We start from the raw sequence: 27,911 nt of genomic DNA on the forward strand, positions 1-27,911 counted from the left end.
AAAACAACAGAAATATCATTTATGTAAAAAAAAAAAAAAAAAAATGTAAATGTTAAGTCCTTGATATCAAAAACTGAATTTTCAGTTTTCTGATGTTAAAAGTTCATATTTCTATCAATGAAAAGTGAATTTGTGATTCTTCATGTCTGGTAACTTAAGATGTATTTTAAGCAACACTCTGCTGACTGTGTTGTCTTGGGTGACTCCGGGGCTATCCAGAAATGAGTCACTGAAGCAGCCTAGCAGGTGTCTCATAGGTCGATCCCTGCACCCCGTGTTGTCTGATCCCCTCCTCCCTCCTACCCGCGCGCTATACCTGCTGCTGAGTCGCGCTGCAGTCAAGTGTGCGCACTCGCTGCGCAATGGCCACGGAACCAGCTATTACCGCAAACACTCGTGTTCAAATGGATTATGAGACGAAGATTTTCCCTCACACCGGTGGCTATGGACGCTACAACCGAATCGTGGTCGTATTCAGTTGGTTCCCCAACATCGCGGTCATGCTGAATCTATTTAGCGACGTTTTTTACACTCTAATCCCGGACTCTTACCACTGCAAACCCGACCCGCAGCTTCTGCCCTCAACTTTCCTCCTCAGCAACTTCACCAGACAGGGATACCTGAACCTCACCATCCCCTGGGTGAACGGCACCGGTCTCAGCCACTGTGAACTGTTTAAGTACCCACCGAACTCCTCGGACTTTTCCGAAAATGTACCCAGGGAGAGGGTGTCCTGCACCAAAGGGTGGGAGTACGCTCATGAAGCGGGGCTCCAGAGCAACTTTGTCACTGAGGTAAGAGACCGTTTAGCCTCCAGGTCATCATTCAGGTCTGTATGGGTGTTTGGCTTAACTTTGGACCTCCTTGAAGGAGTTAGACACAGGAATGAAGTGGAGGACAAACTGTTCTGAAGTTAGTTTATTCAAAATTTCTAGGCTGAAATAAGGCTGAGCAGCCACCGCATTGCTTTTAGCCCACCACTAACTACAGTTGGTAGTTAATTGTCACAATCTTTCTGAGACTAGACAAACAATTTCCTTGGTCCCGTCACTTTGACAACTAGCCAGTTAAAATGTTTGGCATTGCTCCAAGATGGTGGTGCTAAACTGGATTTGTTCCAGTTTCTGCTCAGTAAAAGCATTTTCTCTCTGCTGGGAGCTTGTGTGGTCATGAAGACGGCTGTTCACAGCATTCACTCAGTATTTCCTCAGGTTGAACAGTTAAAACTTTGTTTTTGCTTTGTCTTTTTCACTCACACTTATCTGCTGTCTGGCACACGATCCGTTTCCCTCCGAAAAGGCAAACCAATCTCGTTTGACTCTTGGTTTATGAGAGATGTCCAACCTGAATATGGATCCTCTTTGATGTATCTTAACCAGCACCTGAACGCAGACGTTTCAATGTGATTGCGTCTTATTGTGCAACTGCATGTGTAAATACGAGGAACTGGTTTATCTTCTTGGACTTCCATCCCAGTCTGCAAATATTGATTTAAAGAGTTCTAACAAAAATATTTGTCAGTGTGACCCCTGTACAAGCACCTCACACGTGCACACCGCATCTGTGTCCGTGCAGTATTGTTTAATATGAGCACTTAATGCAGTCAACATTAACCACATTAGAAAGTGTTCGGAGGGTCGAGAGTGGGGGCTGACAAGCAGGACAAAGTCATTATGGGTAATTATTACCCCTCAACGTCTCCTCATCATGGCTTCAAGGAAATAGATACTGGCAGCAAGAAGCCTTTTTCTCCTTTTCCCCCCATGACAAACTCTGGCGCTGGGAAGTCTGAGGCCTCCAAGTTCCTTCCTCAGACCCTGAACGCCTCCTTCACCAGCAACAGCTTCCTCTGCCTATGACGTCAGTTACTGCGACAAAGGAAAACTTTATTAAAGGAAACATTAAATAGAGTACAATAGTGCTCATCGCCATGTAATACACGGGTTGGGTGAAATAACAGGAACACTTAGAGTACAGTGGTGCTGCACTATCAACTGGTAAAGCTCAAGTTGTTGTGTTTTGTGAGACAGAGGTGCTGATTTAACCCGCTGATTCTCTGACAACTCTTCTTCTTTGTTAAAGCCCTCTTCATTAGCTTGGTATATGTTGTCATGTCATGTCAGACTTGATACATTACAAATTTTTTTGCAGTGTTTGTGACCAATGCACCAGCAGTTCAGACAACTATTTGGCCTCCTCCTCCCTGTAATCTGGATTACCATCTGTGGAAAACTGACATCTTCCCCGAGGCTCCAGATTTCCAAAGAGCCCTCAAAAGCTCCAGGTTCTCTGTGTGGTAATTGGCTTTTGGGAATTTGATTAATTGTAGCTTTGTCTGGGAATATACAGCAATTAAAGCACAATATCAAATGGCATTATAAGAACCTAAAGATGGGTCTTGCTTTATTACATGATACCCTGTGTTGAAGAGGTGTCCCTCTGTCCCTATTGAAATCTAGTTTTAAGATCTTCATATTGCTTATATTGTACATAATCCTAAATTAAATTGTGTATTCAAATAACCATGCAGGAAACATGGCAGCATGTAATATTCCAGCATAGGGATATTGCACACAATGCACACAGAGGTGTTGTGGCCTTCATAAGGTACTGGAGTTTTGACCTCTTCAAACTTTTTTTCCGTTCTCCACGCAGCATGAAGTAGTGCCAGAAATCCCTACTCTGATTAATATGGGTCCAACATTTCATGTTTGCCTCAGGCCCCTGTAGCAAATTAATTTGGCCATGTCTCTAATTTGTGTTGTGTTGCCTTCAAAACCCACTTTCAAAAATGGAAAATGTCAGACCTCTCCTAAATTTGACATATATTCTGCTAATCAGTGTTCTGCATAATGATTCACTTGTGTATTGGTTTTGTATTTGTGATTTACTGTACAGTAGTCGCTGCATGGATTTCTGGTGTTGCAAACACTGTAAAATTACTGTGTATCATGTGACAAGGAGACAGTCTCAAAAATCATGATGACATGCCAAGCACAGGGAAAACACATTAGCAAAGTGCAGCAATGGTCAGAAGACCCTCACCACCTGATAAATACTTTACGGGATATTATCTGAAGGTTATATGTAGGTTGTATGTAGGTTTTGTGGATGTGCACGCAACTATTCTTGCAGATTTGATCCCCTAGCAACTACAAACTAGAGCCTCAAACTTGACCATCATATTGAAACATCACCTCCAACAGTCAAAGAAAAAGCATTATGAGTATTTCACGTATTTCAAGTATTAGCATACTAATACTTTCAGCAGGGATGTTGTTTTATTTATTAGGTGTTTGTTTTTATTCACTTCTATATGTGAAGATTTTAGATTCCCAGTGTTTCCAGTTCTCACCTTTATTGAATCATACTGTAATTCATTTTGATGTTTTGATCCCAAACTTTGTCGCCATGTGTATCTGTAAAATGCTCACTGTCATGAAATACCTCAACTACACACAGAGGACATAGTCGAGGAGATAGAGGGAGAAGAGACTCAGGAGTGGAGAAGAATTTTCTTACAGGCAGCAACTGGTACTAACCAGGCGTAGAGCTGCTGGCAGGCTCTACTTTGAGGACGACTTTGTTCTAATGTAATAACAGTCAGCAGACATCTTAACTCAATTAGGATCGACATGATCTACATTCCTGTTTCCTCATAGAAATCTCTCTGTGTTTGTGACTTGACTGGTAGCCTGCTATTCTTTGTATGTTACGTTACAATGAATGCAGCATGTTGGCACAATTTGTTCAAGTACCTTTTTAAGTCTTTGATTATATAAATCATGATATAAAAGAAATTGAGTTTTCCACATATTTCTGATTTATACACTTCACTCAAAGGTTATTTGGTGTGTGCTTTATATGTACTGCAAATCACATGTACTTTTACTGCCGTCCATTTTCTGAAGCATACAAGTTTTTATCAGGGCAACCAAACTGAGATGAAACATGAAAGAAATGGAAAAACTATTGTTGCTTTCAAGGATGCTGTGATATCAGATTTTGAGTGTCAGTGCCAGAAAGCAGTGCATTCTCAACCTATGTTGTCAGAGATTAAAACCCAGAAGACAAACCAGAAGCAAACGTGCGTGATGTTTGGCCAGGTGTCCAAATCTCAGCTATTGGAGTGTCCCACAAGCACATCAAAGCAGTTTATCCTTCCTGTCAACTGTGTCACTGTACACTAACAATGCAAGTTTGGCAAAAAACAAAGGCCACTAAATATTCACTGTAATGGCTTAAATATCTCACCAAGTTTCAGAAATTTATTGTGATACTATAATAAAATCCACTGAAACCAATGACTGCCTGAAACATGAAAAGTCTAAAATGTTTGCGCTTGCCTTACCTTGAAGTATGCATAGTTGAAGGATGATGATATTCCATGTTTTTCTTATTGTCAACCAATCCCACAAAAAGTCCCACCAAAACCAACAATTGATTCTACCAACATGTTTTGCCTGTGTAGCCAAAGCCTAATACAGCTTATTACTCTGTGCCGTAGACCTCCTAGAATTAAACTATATATTTGTGATCTGTTTTTAAAGATTGAAGTCTTCAGTAGGAACCAGTGGGCTTGGGGCTGAGAGCCACAAACAGGGTAGGGAAGTCAGAAAGTACTGAGAGGCAGACTAACATATCATTGGTTTGGCTCTTTTCATGGGATTTGGAAGGAAAAATATAGAATAATGCTTCGATTAATGAAATAAAAAAATATATACAGAAACACTGGTATAATCATTTAACCTTATGTAATAAGTGAAAGGAAAGCACACACAGTTTTGCTAGTTGGTACAATGTGTCAAATTGCTGAAAAAGTAGTAATACCACACTGTAGAAATACTGTTATAAGGAAAAGTCCTGCATTTAAAATGTTACTTAAGTAAAAGTACAAAAGTATTAGCATCAAAGTATACTTTTAAGTACAAAAAGTAAAAGTACTCCTCATGCAGAATGGCCCATTTTAAAATAATATATATTATTGGATTATAATTAATGATGAATTAATGTGTTCATCGCTTTAATGTTGCAGCTGGTAAATGTGGAGTTAATTTTAATTTATTTATATATATTTTTTATATATTACTTTACATACTAGTGGGTAGCTTGTGAATGTAATATTGAGTTTTGTTGTGGTCTGACTGAGAATGTGTTAGTGTTCGCCTTTGTCTTCCTTTGCAGTGGAACCTGGTTTGCAGTGACTACTGGAAAATCCCTTTGCAGCACATCTGCTTCATGACAGGATGGATTCTGGGATACATCTTCCTTGGTACATTGTGCGACTGGTAAGTAATAATCATATTTTATATGGAATCCCAAAGTGTTCAATATTAAATAAATAAAAAAGACAGGTAACATGTGCATCCTTGTTAGGCTAAATAAATAAAAGGAGATGTTAGTTTCTGTGTCTGTTACTGTGTTTATTTACAGCAGCAGTTAGATATCATTGATTCAAAATTACTGCAATGTTGTTGCTCTAGCTAACAGGTGCTAACTGGCTCCATCTGGTAGCAAAGTTGTTGAGCTTGCTAGAGGCAGGGTGCATGTGATTGGCTGAAAGGTGAGATGAAAATTGACATGAAATAAAAAGTGTCATTGGGAAAAAATGCCATTATAAAATAAAAGCAGACATGTGAAAAAGGGCATTTTGAAATAAAAATAAGCTCTGTTCTAATAACATTTTATGATAATGAGTTGAGTTTTGACATTATTTCACAAATGACTATTATATTTCTATATTTCACACAATTTAGAATTTTTATTTTATAATTATTTATTTATGTATTTAATATTAAACATTTTGGGGTCTATAATTCCACTTGTGTATGTTTTGTAACTGAGAGATGACAGCATGATGTGACTGCATGTGTGTTTTCAGGTTGGGTCGTCGGCGATGTTTCCTCCTCTCCATCAGTCTGTCCAGTCTGTTAGGGGTGGCCGTGTGTTTGTCCAACAGTGCGGTGGTGTTCCTGCTGCTGCGTCTCTCTCAGGGCGCCATGCTCGCTGGGGTGTTTGTATCCTCGTACATTGCCAGTGAGTATCCTGCACACATTTAACCCACTTATCTAACGGTTAAGCTTCCTGCAGCCTTATTCAGTAAGCGACTTCTCTGGGGGTTTGGAAAAAAACAACCTCAGCTTCCTCACACACAGCGACTCACTTCTTTGTTTACTGTAGAGAGCACTTTAAAATCCCTGTGACAAATGAAAACAGAGAAATTTGATTTAATAAAAACATAACGTTTGTGTAAACAGTGCCAGCGAATGAGCAGGCAGACTGGCAGCATCTGCACAGTCAGTGTTCACAGTTTGTTTTAGTGCTTTACTCAGTGAAAACAAACAAAAAAAACATTGAGATTGTGAGATAAATACTGAATAGAAATGCCATAATGCAAGCCTTTCTACCCACCTAAGTGGTGAGCTATCTTATCAGTCAAAGATAAGAAAAATCAAGTTGTACCCTTACAGAAGCAAGTTAGAAATCCTGACTATCTTTGTAATACCACCTTATCTTTATTTCAGGAAACACAAACAGCTAAAATCAGACTTTATACTTTTCTTATTTCTGATGTCTGAAAGTCAAGAACAAGAACTGAAAGGCAATACAATGACATTTCAAAGTCAGTTTAATGCATATGCTACAATTATTTACTGGTGACAGGTAAATAGTTTTACCGTCTATGGTTTCTAGGTGATAGGAGATGGCAAGACTGTACCTCTGTTGTATCACCAATGAGATTAATATTTCCCTCTTGCTTTTTGTAATACTTCTTGTTTGTCCAGGTAGGATTATTGAGGTTTAGCTGCAAGATACAGGCTTTATATTAAATTTAACAATATTTTACCATGAAATGTGGAGGATGGCCTCAGCATCAGTGGCAAAACCAAATGTGCGCTTTAATTGTGGCTTCAAACAGTGTATAGGCACATCTATGAAAAACATCTTGCATGTTCTGTAACCTTATGTTATTACATTTGTCCTCAGTATTAATTGAACAGTATATTATGTAAAGAGAGGCTGTAGATACATGTAACCACATAATGTTCAAGAGGTTATCTGTAATCACATCCCATCTCCTCTTCATTTGATCTGTTCAGATTTCATCATTCAGTCTTTATCATAAAAAATTATTGAATAATTTTCATCAAATCATATCCATGAGTCAGATAAATGTCACTTTATTATATTAAGATGCTAAAAACATACAGTGGATACACAGAAATGTACTTTCCAGGCCTGTTGGATACATTAAAAAATGTACAGTTCTTCAGCCACAAACTTCTTGGTAATATAAAACTAGAGATTTTGGAGATTCACCTTTGGAAGACATTTGGTATTTGGTATATTTGGTAATGGACAGCCCAAGCCAATTTAAAAAGGGCACAGCAACTGCTACTACTACTGCTGCTTCATCTTATTTTTCTCTTCTGGTCAAGTGTTGCTAACTTCAGTATTTGTCACCTCTACACTGGCTCCAGACCTTTGAATCAGCACCCAGATCTCAGACTTGTCCAGCGAAATGGCATTTCAGTCTGATTATCAGACTATGTAACCACGTCAGGGGAGAAATCTTTGATTGCCTTCAACTTGAAGGAAATATTGGAGGCTCCAACACACAAACCTGGAGCCAAAAAATGTACCCACTAAGGCATTAGGTTAGTGTTTATACAAGAAAATGAAAACAAATACTTTTGTGATTAGACTGAATTGTTAGACAAAAACATAACAGTTGTATGCCTGTCCAGTCAACACTCCTAAGATTGTTGAACTATTCTCTGATGCAATGCACAAAGGAAATGGATGAGATACTCACAGCTGCAAAAAATTACAACAGTTAAAACAAATTGTGTATGGCGGTAAAACAGTTTTGTGAACACCCTAGAAAACAAATAACTATCGTTGAAAAAACATTTTTATGTCTATTTGGGAAGTTTAAATTTGTAATCCTTAAGACTTCAGTCCTGGTTGATTTGGTGACACCTGTGGTTACTGGTGGTAACAGGAAGTGTGGTTTAAAGCTACAGCAAACACTCATAGCAGCTACTTTATGAGAAATACAATAGAAGAGCAACTATCTGTTTACAGCACAGCCAAATAATGTCACTTTGTTTTAATAATAAGTAAGTCAATAATAACTGGAAACATGATCTGATTTCATGGTGCACATGGCACGAGTAGTTTTCCAAAATAAAATATAGGTAACACTGGATTACATGCTGTATTGTTTCCTGTGAATCGCATGTACATTTGAAGGCAATTTGAATCCAGTGCGCGAATGGCGGACCCTGCCACCAACGTTGAAAACCACTAAATAACATCAAAAATGGGGTTTCATTTCATTATAAGTTGTATTGACAGTGACAATTTAAATGTGTAATTTGATTGACATGCATCCTATTGTATCATTTCCTGTCAGTAGAAAACAGTTTACAGTATACAAATAGTATGTTGTATGGAATTTGGACACACTGTAGTGTTTTTAGAAATTAGTCATTTTCCTAAAATGGAAAAATATGGACTTGGCCATCTTTTGCATGGGCTTGTGTATGACACAGTATTAGAGTTGTGGGGGAATGAGCTGTGACTGACAGCAGGCAGCTGGTTGGTTTCCCTTTACTTCTACCTCTCAGCTGTCCTCCTTTATGGGTTCTCCAGTGGACAACCCCTCTGTGACGAATCTTTAGCTCCCCTAGTTCAGCATGTCTATGATGAGATGTCTCTGGCTGGCAGGGATACATAGTGTATCAAATACAGTATGTTTTCTTTATGGAACTGTCTTAAACATGAGCATAGGAATGTAATTACATTAGCATTTGTAGAAACTGTACACATACCTGCGTGGGAGGAGGTAGTGCTAGGCAGTGAAGTGTGGTCTCATCTGAAATACACACACAAATGTTTTTCTGCTTCTGTAACATAAACACATACTCCCACATTCCTGCGAGGTCAGGGCCAGATTGAGTACAGATTTTGTTTTTTTAGGTGATGTTGATGTTGAGCTGGGCGGGATAAGTCCCTGAGAGAAATGTTTCTCAGTGATGTTCTGCCAGCGCTGCTCCCCCACAGAGAGGAGAAAACAATAGCAGGACAGAGCTGAAGGCAAGGAAGTGAGCAGGAAGTGAGCTCCTCACCCCCCCACCCCGACAGGGAGGAGGTGGAGAGAGAATCTGAGTTCTGGGGGGAAGGAGGTGAAAGTTCAGCAGAAACTCACACAGCTTGCAAACAAGTTTACATCAGTGCTTTAACCCATAGCAGCGTTATCTAGCTTGTTGAAACTTGCATTTGCGTTTTTTCTGATGGTATCCAGAATTTTTGCAAAAGGCAAATAGGGTACTACTTTTACAGTTAAACTCCAATCTGCTATAAGTGAAATAAAAATCCAAAAAAGCCACACAAAGAGTGAAATGTTCAGGTATTACTGTGCAGATATAAATTTATCTTCAGTTTTTTATAAATATGTTAGTGACTAACATTAGCATTTTTACATAATAGTAAGGTGTGGAAAAAGTAACAATCGAACTTAATGTTAAGATTAAATGTTAGTCAGTTTGTCAATTAAGTAATTGTACCGGTACATTTTTATCCTGCGCAGGAGTTAAAAAAAATACTGGAAATTATGTTTTGTAATTTCTATATTTATCTATAAGTTTTGAAGCAGTATAAGTTTAGGCACACATAATTCACTCAAATCAAACACTTGGCACACTTAATTATGGGAACTGGGCAAAATACATGAATTTAATATTATTTGTTTATTGGAATTATCCCGAGAGGCTGGTTTTCCACACAACAATGCCATTAATTTGTACGTGAGAATAAGGAACTTGAGTTCCTTTTTTATGTTGTTTATTTCTTATCTATTTGTGTTGTTAGATGTTTATTGTTGTTGTTACTGTTTGTTTCTGATACAGACACTTTATATCATCTACAGTATTTGTTGAATCGAACTGTTCTGAAAACTCAATTAAAAAAAAAAAAAAAGTTTTAAAGAAAGAGAGTAAGCAGATTGCTGTGCAGATGGTTGGGATGTAAACCCAAAACATTAATATGTATGAAAAAAATGCAGATGCCTTCATCAGTGGCACTAACCACACACACAACCTGTGTTTACTTTAATTTTGAATCATCCAATAAAAACACATACTACAAGATACTTTAACCAGTAGCTTTATGTGTGAAGGGGTTAATGTCCTGACAGGCAATGGATTGGTTTTGGACAGATGTGTTAGTCTTGCTTCAGCTGTGTTTTGATGTTATCTGTCTTTCTTCGCTCTCTGCTCCGATCGCTTTCTCAGGGTTGGAGCTGTGTGACCCTCCCCATCGTCTCATGGTTGCCATGGTCAGCGGCTTCTTCGCCGTGTTCGCAGAGCTGCTGTTGCCGGGCATCGCTGTTCTGTGCCGCGATTGGCCCGTTCTCCAGGCTGTGGCTACTTTGCCTCTGCTCCTGCTGCTCTCCTATTGGTGGTGAGTCAGGTGGCAATGTGTGGGGTGCATTGGTGGACACACCATGTGTGTATTTGGTGAAGGGCAGTTTATTATTTTACAGTGGTGCTCAGTGTACTAGTCTCACATTGTGACATAGTGTGATATGTTTGTTAGGAATTGCTCCTGTTTCAAGCTCACACCTTCTGACAGCCACACCTGAATTCACATTGAAACCACATGTTCGAATAAATAAAATCCTACTTGGAAACTTCTTGTGAACACCACTCAGAGTTAGTTTAGTTCTGTTTAGTTATTTATTCAGGAAGTGTCCTTGAGATCAAGGTTGCTTTTACATGAGACCCGAGGACAAATTACAAATATACAACCTCACACAATTCAATCACACAAAGCAGTTATCACACACAGACACACGTAAACAACATTCACAAGTATTATACATCAGAAAGTAGAACCCAGAAGTCCTCAGAAGAATGAGCGTCTCTAACTTCAGTTTATAATGCAGTTCATTCCAGTAGATGTCTTCCGCAGTCTTGAGTTTGTATGAGGAACTTATAAAGCTAACATATCCTGTACTCTGGTGTCATGGGTATTAGCTCTGAACTCAACTAAGGATGTTAAATATCTGGGCAAGACTGCAAGATTGCAAGACTTTATAAATGAAAGTACGCAGATGCCCTCTAGATAAAGTGGTCAAATAATGTTACAATGACAACATTTTCTGTAATCTTTCCAAGAAATCGTATTAGGAAGAAAACACCCAATTTGTGCATGCCTTTATCTTTTCACCCTCTTTGTCGATGTTACAGAGAATGTTTGAGCTCTGTAACTCTCTGAGGTATGATAACAGAGTTTGTTTTTTTTCAGCTGTGCGTCAGTGTTTCCTGAGTCTCCTCGCTGGCTGCTGGCCACAGCTCAGATCCCACAGCTGAAGAGGAGCCTCCAGGAATTCTCCACCAGGAATGGCATTTGTCTGCGAGATGAAATCTACCCTGGTGAAACCCTGCTGTCAGGTATATACACACACACACACAGACACACACACACACACACACACACACACACACACACACACACACAAGCCTGTATGCACACACTGACGCAAACTGGTCTAAACCAATTTTAATTTTAATAAACCATTAAAATATTGGGGAAACAAGCAACAAAACAAGCATTATCTTGATAGTATGAGTTACTGCACAGGACAAAAACTGAACATTTCCCAAACTGTGCCAAAAAAGACACAAGGCTCTCATCCTAGATTTACAGTGAACTCAAAAGCATGATAGGCTCTGTCATATTTTGGATTTGACCGACATGAAAGCAATACCTGTTTTCTCCATCCAAACTCCATCCATCCTGTACTTTACATGTTGTTTTGTCAGAATAAATCTTGCCAACCTAAATATTGATATCCTTGCTATCATCAGAGCACTCTTGTTAGTTAATTGTTCACACATAAATCCAAGTTAGGGCTGCAGCTAACGATTATTTTCAATTATAAATTCTTGTTTCCTAAAGCCACAGTATGTTGTAGCATTATGTTTTGTCCAACAAACAGTCCAAAACCCAAATCCACTCAGTTTACAATGTCATAAAACACAAAACCAGAAAATCCTAACAATTGAAAAGCTATAACCAATAAAAATGACCTAAGCGATGAATCGATTATGAAAATAGCTGCGAATTAATTTTCTGACCAGAGTGAAATGACAGTGGAGTATGTTAGCTCTGCTGAATGCATGTTTCTTTCAAGTTTAAGAGCAAGGAATCAGTCCTCATGAATTCTGTAGCAGATTAAAGGTTTAAATGCATTAAACTGATCATATTGAATGACCTTAATTTTAATAAGAGGAAGGAGCAGTTTTACACTCACTTCTGGCTATCAGAATAAAATCAGTGTTCATACTGAATAACAGTATTCATCTCAGTAAATTAATTTTAAAACGGGGCACCACTCCTTTACAATGAGAAAATCTTGATGGCCATTCATAATAATTAATAAATAAATAAATAATTAAATTAATTAATAATCAGTTTCATAAATAATCAATTTAGTCTAATAATTAATAAGTGAATGAATGACCATCTGACACCAGAGGATCCAGTAAATGATTATTTTGGTTAGCGGTATTAACTTGTGTAAACACAGGACACCACTATGTGGACAAATTTTAATAGTTACCAATTAAATAAACTAGGCACCGTTCAGCAACTGAAAGGTTTTGGAAAGTCAAGAGAGATTATTATTATTATTATTATTAGGAATTATTAATCACTGGAAGTAATTTAGCCATCATACCTGTTGATGGTAGATCCTAATTTCAGACATGGCACAGCCTCCTTTTAGCAGGCTTCTTTCTTTTAGAGTTGTTGGATATTTGCATTTTTCAAACATGTGTGCTATTGGTCAAGATTCAGTCAGGCGTTATCGTTATCAGTTGTTGGAAGGCACCACACACTTTTATGAATAAAACTGGATATTGTCCACTGCTATTATGACGACACACCATATATAGGTTACACACACATACAGTATTGTTCAAAATAATAGCAGTACAATGTGACTAACCAGAATAATCAAGGTTTTTAGTATATTTTTTATTGCTACGTGGCAAACAAGTTACCAGTAGGTTCAGTAGATTCTCAGAAAACAAACAAGACCCAGCATTCATGATATGCACGCTCTTAAGGCTGTGCAATTGGGGTATTAGTTGAAAGGGGTGTGTTCAAAAAAATAGCAGTGTGGCATTCAATCACTGAGGTCATCAATTTTGTGAAGAAACAGGTGTGAATCAGGTGGCCCCTATTTAAGGATGAAGCCAACACTTGTTGAACATGCATTTGAAAGCTGAGGAAAATGGGTCGTTCAAGACATTGTTCAGAAGAACAGCGTACTTTGATTAAAAAGTTGATTGGAGAGGGGAAAACCTATAAAGAGGTGCAAAAAATGATGATAGGCTGTTCAGCTAAAATGATCTCCAATGCCTTAAAATGGAGAGCAAAACCAGAGAGACGTGGAAGAAAACGGAAGACAACCATCAAAATGGATAGAAGAATAACCAGAATGGCAAAGGCTCAGCCAATGATCACCTCCAGGATGATCAAAGACAGTCTGGAGTTACCTGTAAGTACTGTGACAGTTAGAAGACGTCTGTGTGAAGCTAATCTATTTTCAAGAATCCCCGCAAAGTCCCTCTGTTAAAAAAAGGCATGTGCAGAAGAGGTTACAATTTGCCAAAGAACACATCAACTGGCCTAAAGAGAAATGGAGGAACATTTTGTGGACTGATGAGAGCAAAATAGTTCTTTTTTTTTTTGGTCCAAGGGCCACAGGCAGTTTGTGAGACGACCCCAAACTCTGAATTCAAGCCACAGTACACAGTGAAGACAGTGAAGCATGGAGGTGCAAGCATCATGATATGGGCATGTTTCTCCTACTATGGTGTTGGGCCTATTTATCGCATACCAGGGATCATGGATCAGTTTGCATATGTTAAAATACTTGAAGAGGTCATGTTGCCCTATGCTGAAGAGGACATGCCCTTGAAATGGTTGTTTCAACAAGACAATGACCCAAAACACACTAGTAAACGGGCAAAGTCTTGGTTCCAAACCAACAAAATTAATGTTATGGAGTGGCCAGCCCAATCTCCAGACCTTAATCCAATTGAGAACTTGTGGGGTGATATCAAAAATGCTGTTTCTGAAGCAAAACCAAGAAATGTGAATGAATTGTGGAATGTTGTTAAAGAATCATGGAGTGGAATAACAGCTGAGAGGTGCCACAAGTTGGTTGACTCCATGCCACACAGATGTCAAGCAGTTTTAAAAACTGTGGTCATACAACTAAATATTAGTTTAGTGATTCACAGGATTGCTAAATCCCAGAAAATTTTTTTGTACAAAATAGTTTTGAGTTTGTACAGTCAAAGGTAGACACTGCTATTTTTTTGAACACACCCCTTTCAACTAATACCCCAATTGCACAGCCTTAAGAGCGTGCATATCATGAATGCTGGGTCTTGTTTGTTTTCTGAGAATCTACTGAACCTACTGGTAACTTGTTTGCCACGTAGCAATAAAAAATATACTAAAAACCTTGATTATTCTGGTTAGTCACATTGTACTGCTATTATTTTGAACAATACTGTACATCTGCAACAGTAAATTAAATAGTAAAATAAAATGATACAAGTTAGATGTCTATATATTTTAGCAAAATGTGGAATCTCACAATGTCTTTGTTCTTAAAGTCTGTGAGGGGCCCGCACAAGAGAGGGGTTATTTCTTCTTACTAATACACACACACTGTGCTGTGTGTGGGGGGCAGAGATGACATTCCTACTTGCATTTTATCTTATTGTAAGCTATGATCAATTGCTTTGTTGTATACCTGCAGGAGAAAAAGTTGCAATTTAGTTAAGTGGCTTAGGTTGTTCATGCTTCGTGAGTTTTTGCAGGCCCGCCGTAAAGAGAAATTGTCATTCAACCTTCCATTTGTGACCTGAGTCCGGCAAAGGTCATGGGAAAGAGGAGGTTACTGGGAAAGGCTTATCAGTTGTCTGGAATGGCCTGGTTTATGGCTTAGAGGCCAGCTCTCAGAAAAGTCTGTTTTCATTAATAAAGATCCAAAATGTTCATCAGGATCGGGGTGATCATTCTGGAGCCTTAGTGCATATGTTATTTATGCTCACTGACTTGCCATGTAATCCATATATTGATTCACATTAATAGAATTTGTAACAAATAGATTTTAACCCTTCCATTAAACCCTGCTGAATTACACCTACCCTGAAAACCTTTGGCTCTTTGGGGATACGATGAATTCTTTATAAGTATTTTTCATCTTCTTTTTCTGTTTGCAGAGATAGATTCAGCATACGGAGAAGACTGTCAGCCGCGGTACTTGTTAGTTCTGGAGCTGCGTCGGACTCGTGTTATCTGGAAGAACTGCCTCATCCTCAGCTTCACGCTGTGAGTTTTTATTCTCAGTGAGAAAAGGAAAGTTCACCTGACTTGACAGGCTTGTTGAATCAACATGGTTGTCGATTGTACCTCACTGATTTCACCACTGAAATTTCCATTTCATGATGAAAGTGATATGCAGAGTGTTGGGTTTCATAGATGTTTATGGTCTAACTCTCCTGTCTCTCCTCCAGGTTCATTGGAACAGGCATCCAGTATTGTTTCACCAGAAACCTGCACAGTTATTCAAACAACTTCTACTTCAGCTACTTTCTCCGAGTGATAACGGGAGCACTGGCCTGCATCTTCATCTGCTTGTCTGTCAATCACTTTGGTCGGCGTGGTATGCTTCTGCTCTCTGCCATCATTACTGGACTGTCATCGCTGCTGCTGCTGGCCCTCACTCAGTGTACGTTATATCCACGTATTTTGTTTACAACATTATTTTACTTTTGATAACATTTGTGCCTCAAGATGCAGTTTTTCTAACTTGTTTTTTAAGCACCTCCAAACAGGCAATTTCAACTTCTTTAAAGGGCTCAGAACACCAACACAATAATTGTGTTAAGTAATCAAAATTTTGGAAATATAATGAAGACTGGGTGGTGACATACATTTTCCATTGTCTAACATGTTAATTGGAAAGTGACAGTAAAAAAAATTATTATTATTAAATTATTGGTGCCATAAATTTCGGAAATTAATTGATTTAACTTGTAATGAATGCATTTCCTGACAGACAGCTGATTACTTTAAAGTCAATAAGGCATCACTGGGATCATGTTATTTTGTTCCTTGAAGTGGAACCAGAAATAAGTGAAATGACAATTCAGATGTTTCACAATCAGCTCAACACAATTCTTGACATATTTTGTAGTAGAAGAACTTGACTTTAAGAAAAATGGGTTATGAAACAACATGTATTAAAATTAAATCTTTCTCTTTTTTGGAAATCATGAAATGGGACAGTTCATTTTTGCAAGCTTAGATATGAAGGAAACACTGTAGATCATCCATGGGGTCAGGACCCAACATGGGAATTGATATTAATTTAATCATTTGGAGCTTCCCCCATGCTCTTGAACACAAAATGCTTATGCCATATTGATATTCACATGACAAGTTCAAAGGTTGGGATCGTGCCAGTTTTGGGGTCCCAGGCCAGAAAATGTCGATTATCTCTGCTGTAAATGGTGCTGCAGTTACAATTTTTGCACAGAAAATTAATAAGTTGGTCTGTTGTCCTTTTATGTGTCAGACCTGCATGGTGGCCTGGTGCTGGTGCTCTCTGTCGTGGGTCTGCTGTTCTCTCAGGCTCTCGCCATGCTCAGTGCGTTCTTTGCCTGTGAAGTGATGCCGACCGTGGTTCGGTAAGTGTCTGTCACCTTGGCCAAAGTGATGAGGCTGTTGATATATTTTTCTTATTGTCAACAAATCCCATGATAAGAGCAAAACAAACAATGAATTAATCCAACTTAGGAGTGTTGCCTGTGTAGCTGAAGGCTGATATATCTTATTTTGAATGTGTATTAATCCACTGGTGAAAATAGTCCCTGCAAATTATTCCTGTTTGAGTAACATTTACTAAAAACTACAGTGCCCAGCTGTTTCAGGAAATTATTTAGCCTTTTTTTAAAATGTCTAGGAGGAACAAATAGGCTTGGGGCTGAGTGCTACAGACAGGGCGGGAAGTTGGAAAGTATAGATACAGTAAAAAATGCAACACAAGAAATAAAGTACTGTCAGATCATTACACCTTGGTGCCTCCCCCTGATGAGTTTTGTTCTCCTTTTCCTGCTACTCCTCCCTCTCTCTGTCAGAGGCGGTTGCCTCGGCCTGGTGCTGGCAGCGGGTTGTGTTGGCATGGCTGCCTCCTCCCTGATGGAGCTCCAGAATAACGGCGGCTACTTCCTCCACCATGTCATCTTCGCCTCCTTTGCCGTCCTCTCCGTTCTCTGCATAATGCTCCTACCTGAAAGCAAACGTAAGCCGCTCCCAGACTCCCTGAAGGAGGGCGAGAGCCAGCGCCGGCCTCCTCTCTTCCTGTCGCAGCCCGACAGGGACAACCTGCCGCTACTGAGCGCCCGGCCTCCTTTGTCGGAGTACAACCCTGATAACTATTCCCGCTTGGTCTCTGCCACCAGGAGGATGTTGACTAAAGATAATTTGCCTTATAGGATCGCTGTACCAAGTCATCCACCTCTGCTGTCAGACAGTGAAACACAGGGACAAGAGAATGAGACACTGAGAGAGGATATATCTTAACTTAACAGACCCTCCTTATCCTCCACTGTACAGACTTGGATTATCTCTCCTCCTTCTTCTAGACATACCTCTACAGACAGTCTACCATCATTCATCATTTAATTATTTCCTGAGTCACTTGCAGGTCATAACTCAACTGAAGAACCGACCTTGGCTTGGATGCAGTGCACTTTAGAGTGATGGCTCAAACTTTGTCAATTTTTAGCAATATATCAGTCTTTTCTTGTTATATTTTACACTTGAAGCCGTTACTGTGCTGTGGCATTTTCTCATGTGGATTCAGGTAATGCAGTGAAAAACAATGGCCTTCTTTAGCTAAAGTGTCATCCAGACCTTTGTGAGGGCTAAAAACTATGCACTGCATGTTATGGTTGTTTTGTGTGGTATATTCCTTTTGAAATACAGTGCAGTTGAGGTCACAATGCTCATCTGTGTGGAGGCATTCAAACCAAATTGTGAGACACTAGTTTTGCCAGAGAAGCTTGCTCAACTGTGCGGCTGCTGTTGATCATGTGAGCAGCAGGCCCTTTGTCCATTTATTAGTAACTCATGCACTTTTCATTAAGTCTGTCCGTCTGATTCACCAGCAGTGTCTCGGTGCTGATAGGATCCCAATGAAGCACCAAGACACACAAGACTGGTTCACACACTGTTGTTGTAGAGTCTTGTGTTATACTTGTGAAGCACACAAGAGAGCGCTAAATGATGCACTGGTCATTGAATATGATGACGGATATTCCTCTACCAAACCTTGTTAATCCAAAAATTTAACTTAGAAGTATTTGGCCAAATGTTGGGATGTGATCTGTGTGGAAAAATAACACCAGATACCAACCAGAGGATAGTGAATTCTGTCTGACGAGTTTGTCTACTCTATAAATCACTGTTAGGTTACAAACTATTATTTAAAGGGTGCTATTTTTACATTATTTTTCTCTTCAGACACTGAAAGTAGCTGATGAATTTGCAAATGCACTAACCACTATAGCTGGCAGACACAAAGTTAATCCCTTTTCTGTCTTGTAATGATTATGAATTGTGTCCTTTTGAGTTATGAGTAAAAAAATATATAACACTGGTTTCAATGCTTCAGAATTTATCAGGACCAACCTTAACTGGAGGGCATTAGATATTTTCACAATGACTGCCTGATACAACACAAATCTTTTTTTTTTTGCTTTATTTAATATTTACTGTTAAACAGTGAGGACATTCTGCCTGTTAATGCTTTTCCATCTTGTGACACTGTTACAGAAAAGATGTTGAACTCTTCAAGGCTGCCGTGTCTGTGTGTGTGTATAAAATAGGAGAAAAGAACTACTGGAATAGTTTACTGTATGTACATTGGCAGTCAATTTATAATTTTACCTTCAGTAAGCAAACAAAGGTGCTTTTGTACTGACTGAAGGTCCTACAGTTGGTCAGAGAAACTCATGTTACCACTTTTTATGTGAAAACTCTTTCCATAGACTTTTTTGTTTATCTATGTCCTTGTGAAGTGAAAGCATTAGTAACTAAGAAATATTGACTTGTTTTTATCTTAACCATCATGCCATTACTTTACAGAACTAAATCAAGTCACATTTTCCTCCCCCCCAAGTGGAGCACCTAACTTGCAAATTAAATTCAAAACAATTGGAGTTGAAGCCACAAGGATGTTGGTCATCTCTTAGGTGTTACGCTCTCAGAACACTAGATGGAGCTCTTCTCTTAGAGATATGGTCATGTATTGTACTACTTCCTGTCAAAATGTCAGTATGCTGATGTTGAGGAATGTTTTGTGTGGGTGTGTGCATTCAGATTACACTTGTGTGACTTTGTCCATACATCATTGTCATCACACATTAACATTAGCCCACAGCAGCATCTGTCAGTCTTATGGTGGGATAAAACAGCCAGATGAGTTCAATAAACTCAACTTGGACATGAGAATCACTGTGCCGCTGTCTTTGTTATTATGACTTTAACTCTGTTGTAAGTCACTGGTTTCTGGTTATTTTTAGTAAAGTTAACCTGCAGACAACCAGCTGTTAAAAACCATTTCAACAGTAAACTGAAACAGTTGTTTCTGTCAGTACAGAGAGCATATGTGGAAAACATCCTGACAATTAAAACAGAGGTTTTCAGATTTTATTAGTATTCATGGACAAACTCTTGATGTACATAAAGCTATAAAGCTGTTGATGCGGTAAGAGCCTGTAGAGCCAGAGTGGGCAGAAGGGCCAGTGTGCTGAGTGAATGGGCGGCTCCAGCGTTGTGGTAACCGTAGCTCGTCCTACACGAGTTCTTCACCTCATCATATGTAATAGGAACATCATCTGGACTCATGCCTTTCAGAGTGTCACGCACCTGATACACAAGGATAAGGCCGTCAGGCAGCAGACAGAAAGGCACTGTGACAGGTGTGTGTGTGTGTTTACTCACAGGGTCCACCTGCTACCAAAGCACCAAGCCCTCCATTATAAAAAAAACATGCAGTTTGAACATATATCATATTTTTATGACTCCAATCAGTATTTAATCTGCTTAACAGAACCTTTCATTTACGTAATGCAACTCTGTATACACATAATTGTTTTATTTCTTTTGACTGATCGGCTTTATGTCTTTTTGCTTTTACTTTACATTGCTGCAGCCACCAGCAAGTACAAGAGGAATACAAGGGATTGTTTACTGAAAAGTGAGCTAGTCGTGCTATATGTTGTTATTTCCAGGATAAGTTAGGCGCCTCAGTGGTACTATACATGTTCTATAGAATGACAGTTTTTATGGGAGGAAAAAAAGCTAGACCCTCCCTGCCTGGTTAATGCCCACATCTTCCAAATTCAGTCTGTCTGTTAAAAATGTATTAGTCTCCAAGCCCAAATCAAGATAACCCTGATGACATCATCAGGTCCACAGACAACATCATACAACTGTTTTCAGAGGCTGAGTAGTACTTCCTGCAACTAGTAAACTGATCTGGATGTGTAAAGTCAGTGAAGTTCCCCCTTTAAGGACAAAGTTAATAAATGAAGTGCATGGTGATGCAAAGATATGCAAAGCAAAACAAAGCAGTCAGGTGTTTTTGCATGGTGCTTGAAGTGATATCAGAAACACACACAGGGCTTAGTGTTGTGTGTGCGTCTGTTCCTCACCTTCTCAACCTCTCTTAAGACACGGAGCAGGTTGTTTCCCAGAGCAGCTTTGACCTCCTCGTCAGTCCATCCTCTCCTCAGCAGTTCAGCCACCACTTTGGGAACTTTAGACACATCCTCCAGACCCTCTGGTAGTCTGAGAGGATGACGTGCAGGGAAATATGATTGTAACTCACGGTTAAAGTAAATTGTCTTTTACTGTTTCAGCACAGCTTTCCAGTGTTGTGGCCAGAAGCTTATGTTTAAGTCAACGTTTGAATGTTTTGCACTCACCTGGTAACCCCGTCGTAATCTCCGCCAAAACCAATGATGCCCACCCCGGCCACTTTCTTTATATAGTCAAAGTGATCTATGATGAAAGCATTAAATTTGAGAATAAAGTGGATGGACACAGAAAGAACGATAAATGTTCATATTTAACCAGGTTTACAGTAGTTGTCATGGTCCTAACAGTAGTTTTACCAGCAACATCTGAGAGGGTCGCGGTCTTGCTGCATTTCACATAGTCATTGAAGAAGTTCACCATGACGATTCCTCCCTTTTCTTTCTGGAAAGACAGACAGGACAGGGAAACACTTACTGACCCAGAAACTCAGATCTATGGGATGGAACAAGACACTGTGTCATTGCTGCTTTGTTACGCAGGAGACACTCTATAGTGACTGAAAGTGCAGAACAGGACAAAGACAGGACCTGGGCCAAGAGATGCATTCAAACTCCTGGTAATCCAAGTACACCGGGGTATTGACTTTTCAGCTTTCTTATCTGTTAGAGTGCCCATCTCCTGGTTATAACTGAGTAGCTTTTATGTGTTTGTTATTTTACAGTGCTGCACAATAACCCTCTTGTTTATTGTTTTATTGCCTTTAACCGGGAACTGCCATTATGCATGCATCAGTTAAACTGGACATAAGGTGTTGATTTACCACTTTCAACCCTTTGGTGCCAAGGGCCATTTACAGTTGTGTTCTCTGAGATGACAAACAGCAAAAGGCTGGGATGATGTTTTCAAAGTGCTTAACAGCTTCAAAAGTTTGGACATTTTACTGCAGTCCGGCTATATATTGTCTTCTGATAATTTCAGCTTTTTCATATCCAAATCACTTTCAGTGTCAGTGGTGGAAAGTAGCTCAGTATCATTTAGTCAAGTAATGTACTTAAGGACAGTTTTAAGTTATTTCCAGTAGTTACTTTTCAGATTAAAACATATTATAAGCTTGTAAAATACAATATATTGTTATCAATTAAACCAGTTGTTCCCTACCTTTTTGGCTTGTGGCTCCTTGTAAAAAAAAGCAGTGTCTAGCCCGCCGTTACATTTTAGATGTCTATGGGTTGACAGGAGTTCCACCAAAGAGAGAGATTTCCCTTCTAAACTTTTCAAATAGTTTCATTTAAATAATTGTTCAAGGTCCAAAGAGGTTAAATGATCTAATATTTCACAAAAAAGCAAAGATTGCACTTTTGATACTTTAAGTACATTTTGCTGAAGCAAAATTCTGAATGCAGGACTTTGACTTGTAATGGAGTATTTTTATATTGTCGAACTGATACTTTTATTTAAGTATTTATTTCCACCACTGATCAGTATACCTCTTTCTTTACTCTTCAGCCTTGTGATTGCCCTGCTGCTTCTTTCACTTTCTCTCCACCTCCTGTCTTCCCAACCACACACAGACACACACACTCTCACCACTCTCTGCAGGACATCATCGGGGACGTTCCTCTTGTGTGGACAGACGCTGTAGGCGGAGGAGTGGCTGAAGATGACCGGAGCTTTAGACATGTCCAGCACCTGGTTCATCACTGTTACAGTCACATGAGCCAGGTCAATCAGCATCCCCAGACGGTTCATTTCCACAATTAGTTGCTGTTGTAGGCAAGCACTATGATTGTTAGTTGATCTATAGTTATTTCTTATATTTCTTTCATATATTTATATGTTAGAGGAATATGTCATTATTTTGATTATTAAGACACATTTGTACTGGAAAAAGGCATAATTCTAATTGTGACAGTACAGACATTTTGAGTTTTACACAGCTTGGAAGTAAGGTTAGGTCACACCTGTAATAAACTGAAGTCAAATAAAACACATTCGGAGTAAATCAGCACTAAAGTACAATTTTTAAGACACTAACCTGTAACTTATTACACTTTAAAAGCATAATTATCCCTTCTTGTACACTGACCTTGCCAAATGGAGACAGGCCATTGTGTTGAGATGGCTCTGATCCAGTGTCCACAAGCCAGTTATCCGCCCTGACAAGTGGAGGAAACCAAATCAGTGGAGGAAATTAGATTTGATTTCATGAATCATAAGAATAGCCAGGGATCTCAATTGTAGCCTGGAAACTACATTTAATTTTTTAAAGACTTTATTCCCAAGTAAATTTGATGATTCAAAGGCCACATACTGTACTTTGCAATGTGATATTATTAAAAATATACATTAGGTACATTATCTGAACTCATACAGGCCAGAACCAAAGAAGTAAACGAGGCAGGTGAAAAATACACAGATACAGTTTAGGAGGTGTGAGTGAGACATGTTTCCATTTCATAAGTATAGTTGATAAGGTTTCCTCTCAGCCACCTACAGTTACAGTCAATGTAGCGAGCTAAAGCCAGGCAAAGCAGAGAATCTGATACTGCTACCTAGAGAGCACAACAGGAATCCCCCGTACTCCCCACAACACAACCTAAATTAACCATGACATTTGATGGTGATACACCACACAGATATAACTGAGCCTTACTGAAAGCTCAGGGAATAAATAGAGAAAGTAAAGATTGTATTCTTCCTAACTATTATGTCTAACTATTATCTTCAGTGTGCAATAGTCCTTTTCTGTTGTTACTTTTACTCAAGTAAAATATCCGTAAATTAGACATTTTAGCAATAAAGAGAAACAGTTCATCAGTTGAATGACAAAGTGAAAATGAGCCTTTATATAAAATGAAGTTACTATATGTAAGAGCTCCTCACCTTCTGTATCTGTTTGTGTTGTTGTTTAAGAGTGACATAGACATGTACATTTACTTAATATTGTAGTTAACTACAAATCTGAAGTACTTGTACTTTATAATTTCATGTTACTTTGTACTTTTTACTTCACTACATTTATTCAACAGCAAATAGTCATGAGTTACCTTACAAGAAGATAAGATTTTGCCTTCTAGCCAGGGAGCTTCTAGAGTATGATTCAGTATTAAAGTACCCAACTGTTTATAAAATTAGAGCTGAAATGATTAGTGGTTCAACAGAAATTTAAAACTATTTTGTTAACTGATTAATTTAAGTCACTTTAAGTCATTTTTCATGGAAAAATCCAAAACATTTCATGGTTCTCAAAAGTGAGGATTTGCAGCTTTTAAAACAAGACATTTTTGCAAACCAAACAATCAATCGATTAATCAAGAAAATAATCAACAGATGAATCAATAATGAAAATAATCTTTAGTTGCAGCCCTATATAAAATAGTTCAAAATTAGCTCGAGCTCAACCAACTACAACAATAAAATGTTGTTAACACATTAATGCATGAGTAATAATAATCTAATGATATACAATGGTCACAACAATTTTTCTGCATTGAGTACTTTTACATTTGATTATACTCACAGACATTTACTTAAGTAACATTTTCTCCCTTAAGGAACCCCCACACACACACACACACACACACACACATACATGGACTTGTGTGATGCTTGATTGACTGTTGTAAGGTCACATGTATTTTTCTTTGTGTGTTTTATGGGCTCTTACCAGGGTGTGTTGCAGGAGTGTGTGAGTGTGAGGTAGCGGACCCCCAGTTGGTACATGGTGCGCAGGGTGCCCAGACTGCTGTCGATGGAGTGACCCCCCTCCACCCCAATCAGACTGGCTGTCTTGTTCATGCTGAAGGCCTCCATAATGTCTGTGCAGTGCAGACATGAGAGATGATGGGTGATTCAGCCAGGAAGCAGAGGCAGGTATGAACAGAGCAGAAGTGGCACTGCGTTTTAAATGTCTCTGAAATTACACCTCACCTTGGCTACTCGTGGCAAACATGAAGGTTTCTGGGTATTTTTGACACATCCTGTGAACCACATCTATCTGCTCCAGTGTTTGTCTGACAGCATCTTTGTACTGACTCTCACAGGGAACATAGGCCGACCAGAACTGAAAGAGGAAGAAAGGAAAAGGTATCAAATATAATGGTTATGGAGCTGCTGTGTTCCTTATGAGAACCACATCCCTTTTTATTGATTGACTGATTTACCGACTTTAAGTATGTCTTTTACAAGAGACATCTAAAAAAATGGCTGCATTAAAATAGTTAAAATGGAAATATACACAGTCACTTCTCAACAGTCACACTTGAATGAATCAGAATCAGAAATACTTTATTGATCCCCGTAGGGAAACTCTTTGTTACAGTAGCTTGCCTTTACGTCAGTGCAGTGAATGTGGTATAAATGCCTGATATGATGGCAACTTTCCAAATGAAGGTTTTCTTTACTCCAGTTTGCATAATATGAAACGGTAGTTTTGTCAAGTTGAGAATGGATTCTGCTGACATTAAAGATTTTTATTTATCTTTCTGAATCTTACTCTGTGTTCTCAGCTTGGTCCATCCAATTAGACTTTTCTCACCCTATCCCAACACCTCAACTCAGAGTACCAATCTGATACCAGTGTTCTTTTTCCCTTATTTAAAATATGTATACTTTACTGCGTAGAAGTGATTTGAATCATTTTTATGTAAGGTAACATGAGTCCAAGGATTGAAGTGACGCTGGAAACTGAGCTGGTGGCCAGCCGTGACTGAATGAATATAAGTAACGGAAACACAGAAATGTATAATGTCCTCTATTAAAAATTTTACTTAAGTATAAGTAAAGATGTATTAGCAGCAAAAGTAAAAGTACTCATTATGAAGAATGTCCCCTATTATCCCCTAATATTGTATTTTGATTATATTATAGTATTACTATATATGTGCATTAATGTGAGATAATGAGTAATAATGATGAGATAATGTTAACTACTTTATATACTGTTGTGTAGTTAATCTATTCAAATGCATCATGTTTCTTAAGATGATCATATATTTTGATGATGTAAAATCTTAACCTACAAAGTAACCTACTATAGCTGTAGTGTAAATGTAGTGTAGAAAGAAGGACAATATTTCCCTCTATAATGAAGTGAAGTGGAAGTATAAAGTAGCATAAAATCGATATACCCAGGTAAAGTACAAATACCTCAGAATTGTACTCGAAATTAAAAATAAAAAACTAATTTGGATTTCGATCAAATTTGTTTAATAACAAGGAGAATAAACAAGTGCTAATGTAAATCCTTTTGGTACACCTTTAGTCACCCTTTTCTTTGGCACCATGGAGCTGCTCAGTACAACTACACAGCTCTGTGGCTTGGATTTCAAGCAATCAGCATCATCCTATACAGTAATGTTTCATTAAGAGTGAAAATGAGGATGCTGTTACTTGCAAGGCACAAGTGCTTATGCCTTACACCTCTTTATGATATGACCCAATGTATTCATTTCAATATTATCTTAAGAAAATTTGTGAAATGGCATCTGTGGAGCAGTTGTGAAGATTGCAGATAAAGAATCCATTGACCTTGAAAGGATAGTTTCCTTTAATTTCCTAGTTCCCAGTACATTCTGTTCTTTATGTACCTGCGCTCCCAGCCGTCCCTCTTTGATCTTAGGGATGTTGGTGTGTGTTGTTGCGAGTGTGTTAAGATCCACTTTGTTGAGCTCGTTGTTGAATTGCTTTCGAAGTTGCCAAGGCAGGTCGTTATGGCTGAAAGATCAGAAAGTAAAGGTCACACACTCGCAGAGCCTTTTCTTTAAACTTTGGTCATAAACTGTGACAGCAGGGAGGAGAACTGCTTGTTTTGGTGCATCAGCACCAGATATAACTTCCAGAAGTGAGCTTTTAGTACATAATGTAAAAGGTTCACTGCTGTTGTTACTCGTATGTCAAACAGCAGACACCAACATAACCATCATGCAAAGCACATTATACTTTACGCAAAAAACATTTCCACTTACCCATCAATGAGTGGCGTCTCAGACATCAGCTTCAGAGCTCTGGTCATGTACAGGTCCTCAGCTGAGGCACAAGAACTGACCCACAGCACCAAATATAGAGCTGAGATATCCTTGGACAGCATTTCTTAAACTTTTACTCACTATTAAATGCGCTGCTCTTCTTTTTCTTTGTGTCCCTAAACTTTCTTTAACCTCTGAGTAATCCTGATTCTTCCAACCACTGCTGGAACAGATTCCTTTCTGGTTTGCCAATTTCTAATCTTTTAGTTTTTTATGCACATTCTTTCTCACTCCTGTTTTCTGTTCGATTATGCCTTTGAATAACAACTCGCTCCTCCTTTCTCTTGAGTCTGTTTCTCATTACAGTGGCAGCTGTCAGACATGCAGCGTAGTAGCTTCAACATTTTTACTATCCCTATAGTTGTTAGCCAATACATGTTGGTTAATGTATAATGTACCTCTAAAGTTCACAACACATGCTTTGGACAGGACTTTCTCTCAGTTTTGCATGTGTCATTCACATGGCCTTGAAAAATTCAACAATATATGTGTAAACATTTTCCACAAGTGCTATGCAGAACCAGCACAGCTGTCTGCAGCACCTTAACCATCTTCGTTGTCAAGAAGAATGAATGTGAGTGATTGTAGACAACAAGAAAAATACAGAATAAGACCAGCCTTATCCTTTAACCTACACAACATGCACATCAGTTGGCTAATATTGATATCAAGAACCATATTTGATACCTTTTTAATTTAACATGCTGCATACAGTCATTACTACTAAACTTCCCCCCGATATATGTTTAGTCATCACACATCTTACTTTTTCCACCATTTTATGATGATAGTGTTCACGATTGTGAAGATGGCGATTATTAATATCATTGTTTCATTTAGTTTTTGTTGTTTTTTTTCCTACTCAAACTCTACACATGTGGCACAATCCCGTGCTCATGATAAACAAAAAATCCCTGTCATTACCTCTCTGGAATCACACATCTCTCTTCAGCGATGACCTCT

General features: G+C 38.7%; 2 protein-coding genes across 3 annotated transcripts; one reads left to right on the forward strand and one right to left on the reverse strand.

The window, feature by feature from the left end:
- Nucleotides 1-224: 224 nt before the first annotated feature.
- On the forward strand, nt 225-19,611 carry slc22a31 (solute carrier family 22 member 31). Of its 2 annotated transcripts, none has more exons than XM_044206191.1 (9): nt 225-794; nt 5,185-5,288; nt 5,882-6,036; nt 10,299-10,467; nt 11,314-11,459; nt 15,315-15,423; nt 15,609-15,823; nt 16,673-16,784; nt 17,235-19,611. In XM_044206191.1, exons 1-9 carry the CDS (start codon nt 363-365, stop codon nt 17,677-17,679), a joined length of 1,887 nt encoding a protein of 628 aa, XP_044062126.1. In that variant the 5' UTR covers nt 225-362; the 3' UTR covers nt 17,680-19,611. The 2 variants fall into 2 exon arrangements, with proteins under 2 accessions (XP_044062126.1, XP_044062130.1); XM_044206195.1 differs by having other exon boundaries at nt 286-794; nt 5,160-5,288; nt 17,235-18,700.
- A 184-nt stretch (nt 19,612-19,795) lies between these two features.
- On the reverse strand, nt 19,796-27,286 carry dpep1 (dipeptidase 1). Its single transcript, XM_044206202.1, has 10 exons — nt 26,889-27,286; nt 26,511-26,637; nt 24,853-24,985; nt 24,590-24,740; nt 23,009-23,078; nt 22,510-22,686; nt 21,279-21,363; nt 21,090-21,165; nt 20,817-20,952; nt 19,796-20,028 (listed from the first exon to the last, which is right to left on the reverse strand). Exons 1-10 carry the CDS (start codon nt 27,008-27,010, stop codon nt 19,849-19,851), a joined length of 1,257 nt encoding a protein of 418 aa, XP_044062137.1. The 5' UTR covers nt 27,011-27,286; the 3' UTR covers nt 19,796-19,848.
- Nucleotides 27,287-27,911: the final 625 nt, after the last annotated feature.

This window comes from Siniperca chuatsi, linkage group LG1 (genome assembly GCF_020085105.1).
Source record: "Siniperca chuatsi isolate FFG_IHB_CAS linkage group LG1, ASM2008510v1, whole genome shotgun sequence".
Lineage (NCBI taxonomy): Eukaryota > Metazoa > Chordata > Actinopteri > Centrarchiformes > Sinipercidae > Siniperca > Siniperca chuatsi.

What these genes read in the sequence shown, in the direction of transcription:
- slc22a31 (XM_044206191.1), top strand. Translation starts at nt 363, where the DNA reads ATGGCCACGGAACCAGCTATTACCGCAAACACTCGTGTTCAAATGGAT. An exon ending in CTTGGTACATTGTGCGACTG is followed by an intron (nt 5,289 to 5,881) that starts GTAAGTAATAAT and finishes GTGTGTTTTCAG; the next exon opens with GTTGGGTCGTCGGCGATGTT. An exon ending in GCTGCTGGCCCTCACTCAGT is followed by an intron (nt 15,824 to 16,672) that starts GTACGTTATATC and finishes TTTATGTGTCAG; the next exon opens with ACCTGCATGGTGGCCTGGTG.
- dpep1 (XM_044206202.1), bottom strand. Translation starts at nt 27,010, where the DNA reads ATGCTGTCCAAGGATATCTCAGCTCTATATTTGGTGCTGTGGGTCAGT. An exon ending in GAGACGCCACTCATTGATGG is followed by an intron (nt 26,638 to 26,888) that starts GTAAGTGGAAAT and finishes CTGATCTTTCAG; the next exon opens with CCATAACGACCTGCCTTGGC. An exon ending in GTTTGCCACGAGTAGCCAAG is followed by an intron (nt 24,741 to 24,852) that starts GTGAGGTGTAAT and finishes TGCACTGCACAG; the next exon opens with ACATTATGGAGGCCTTCAGC.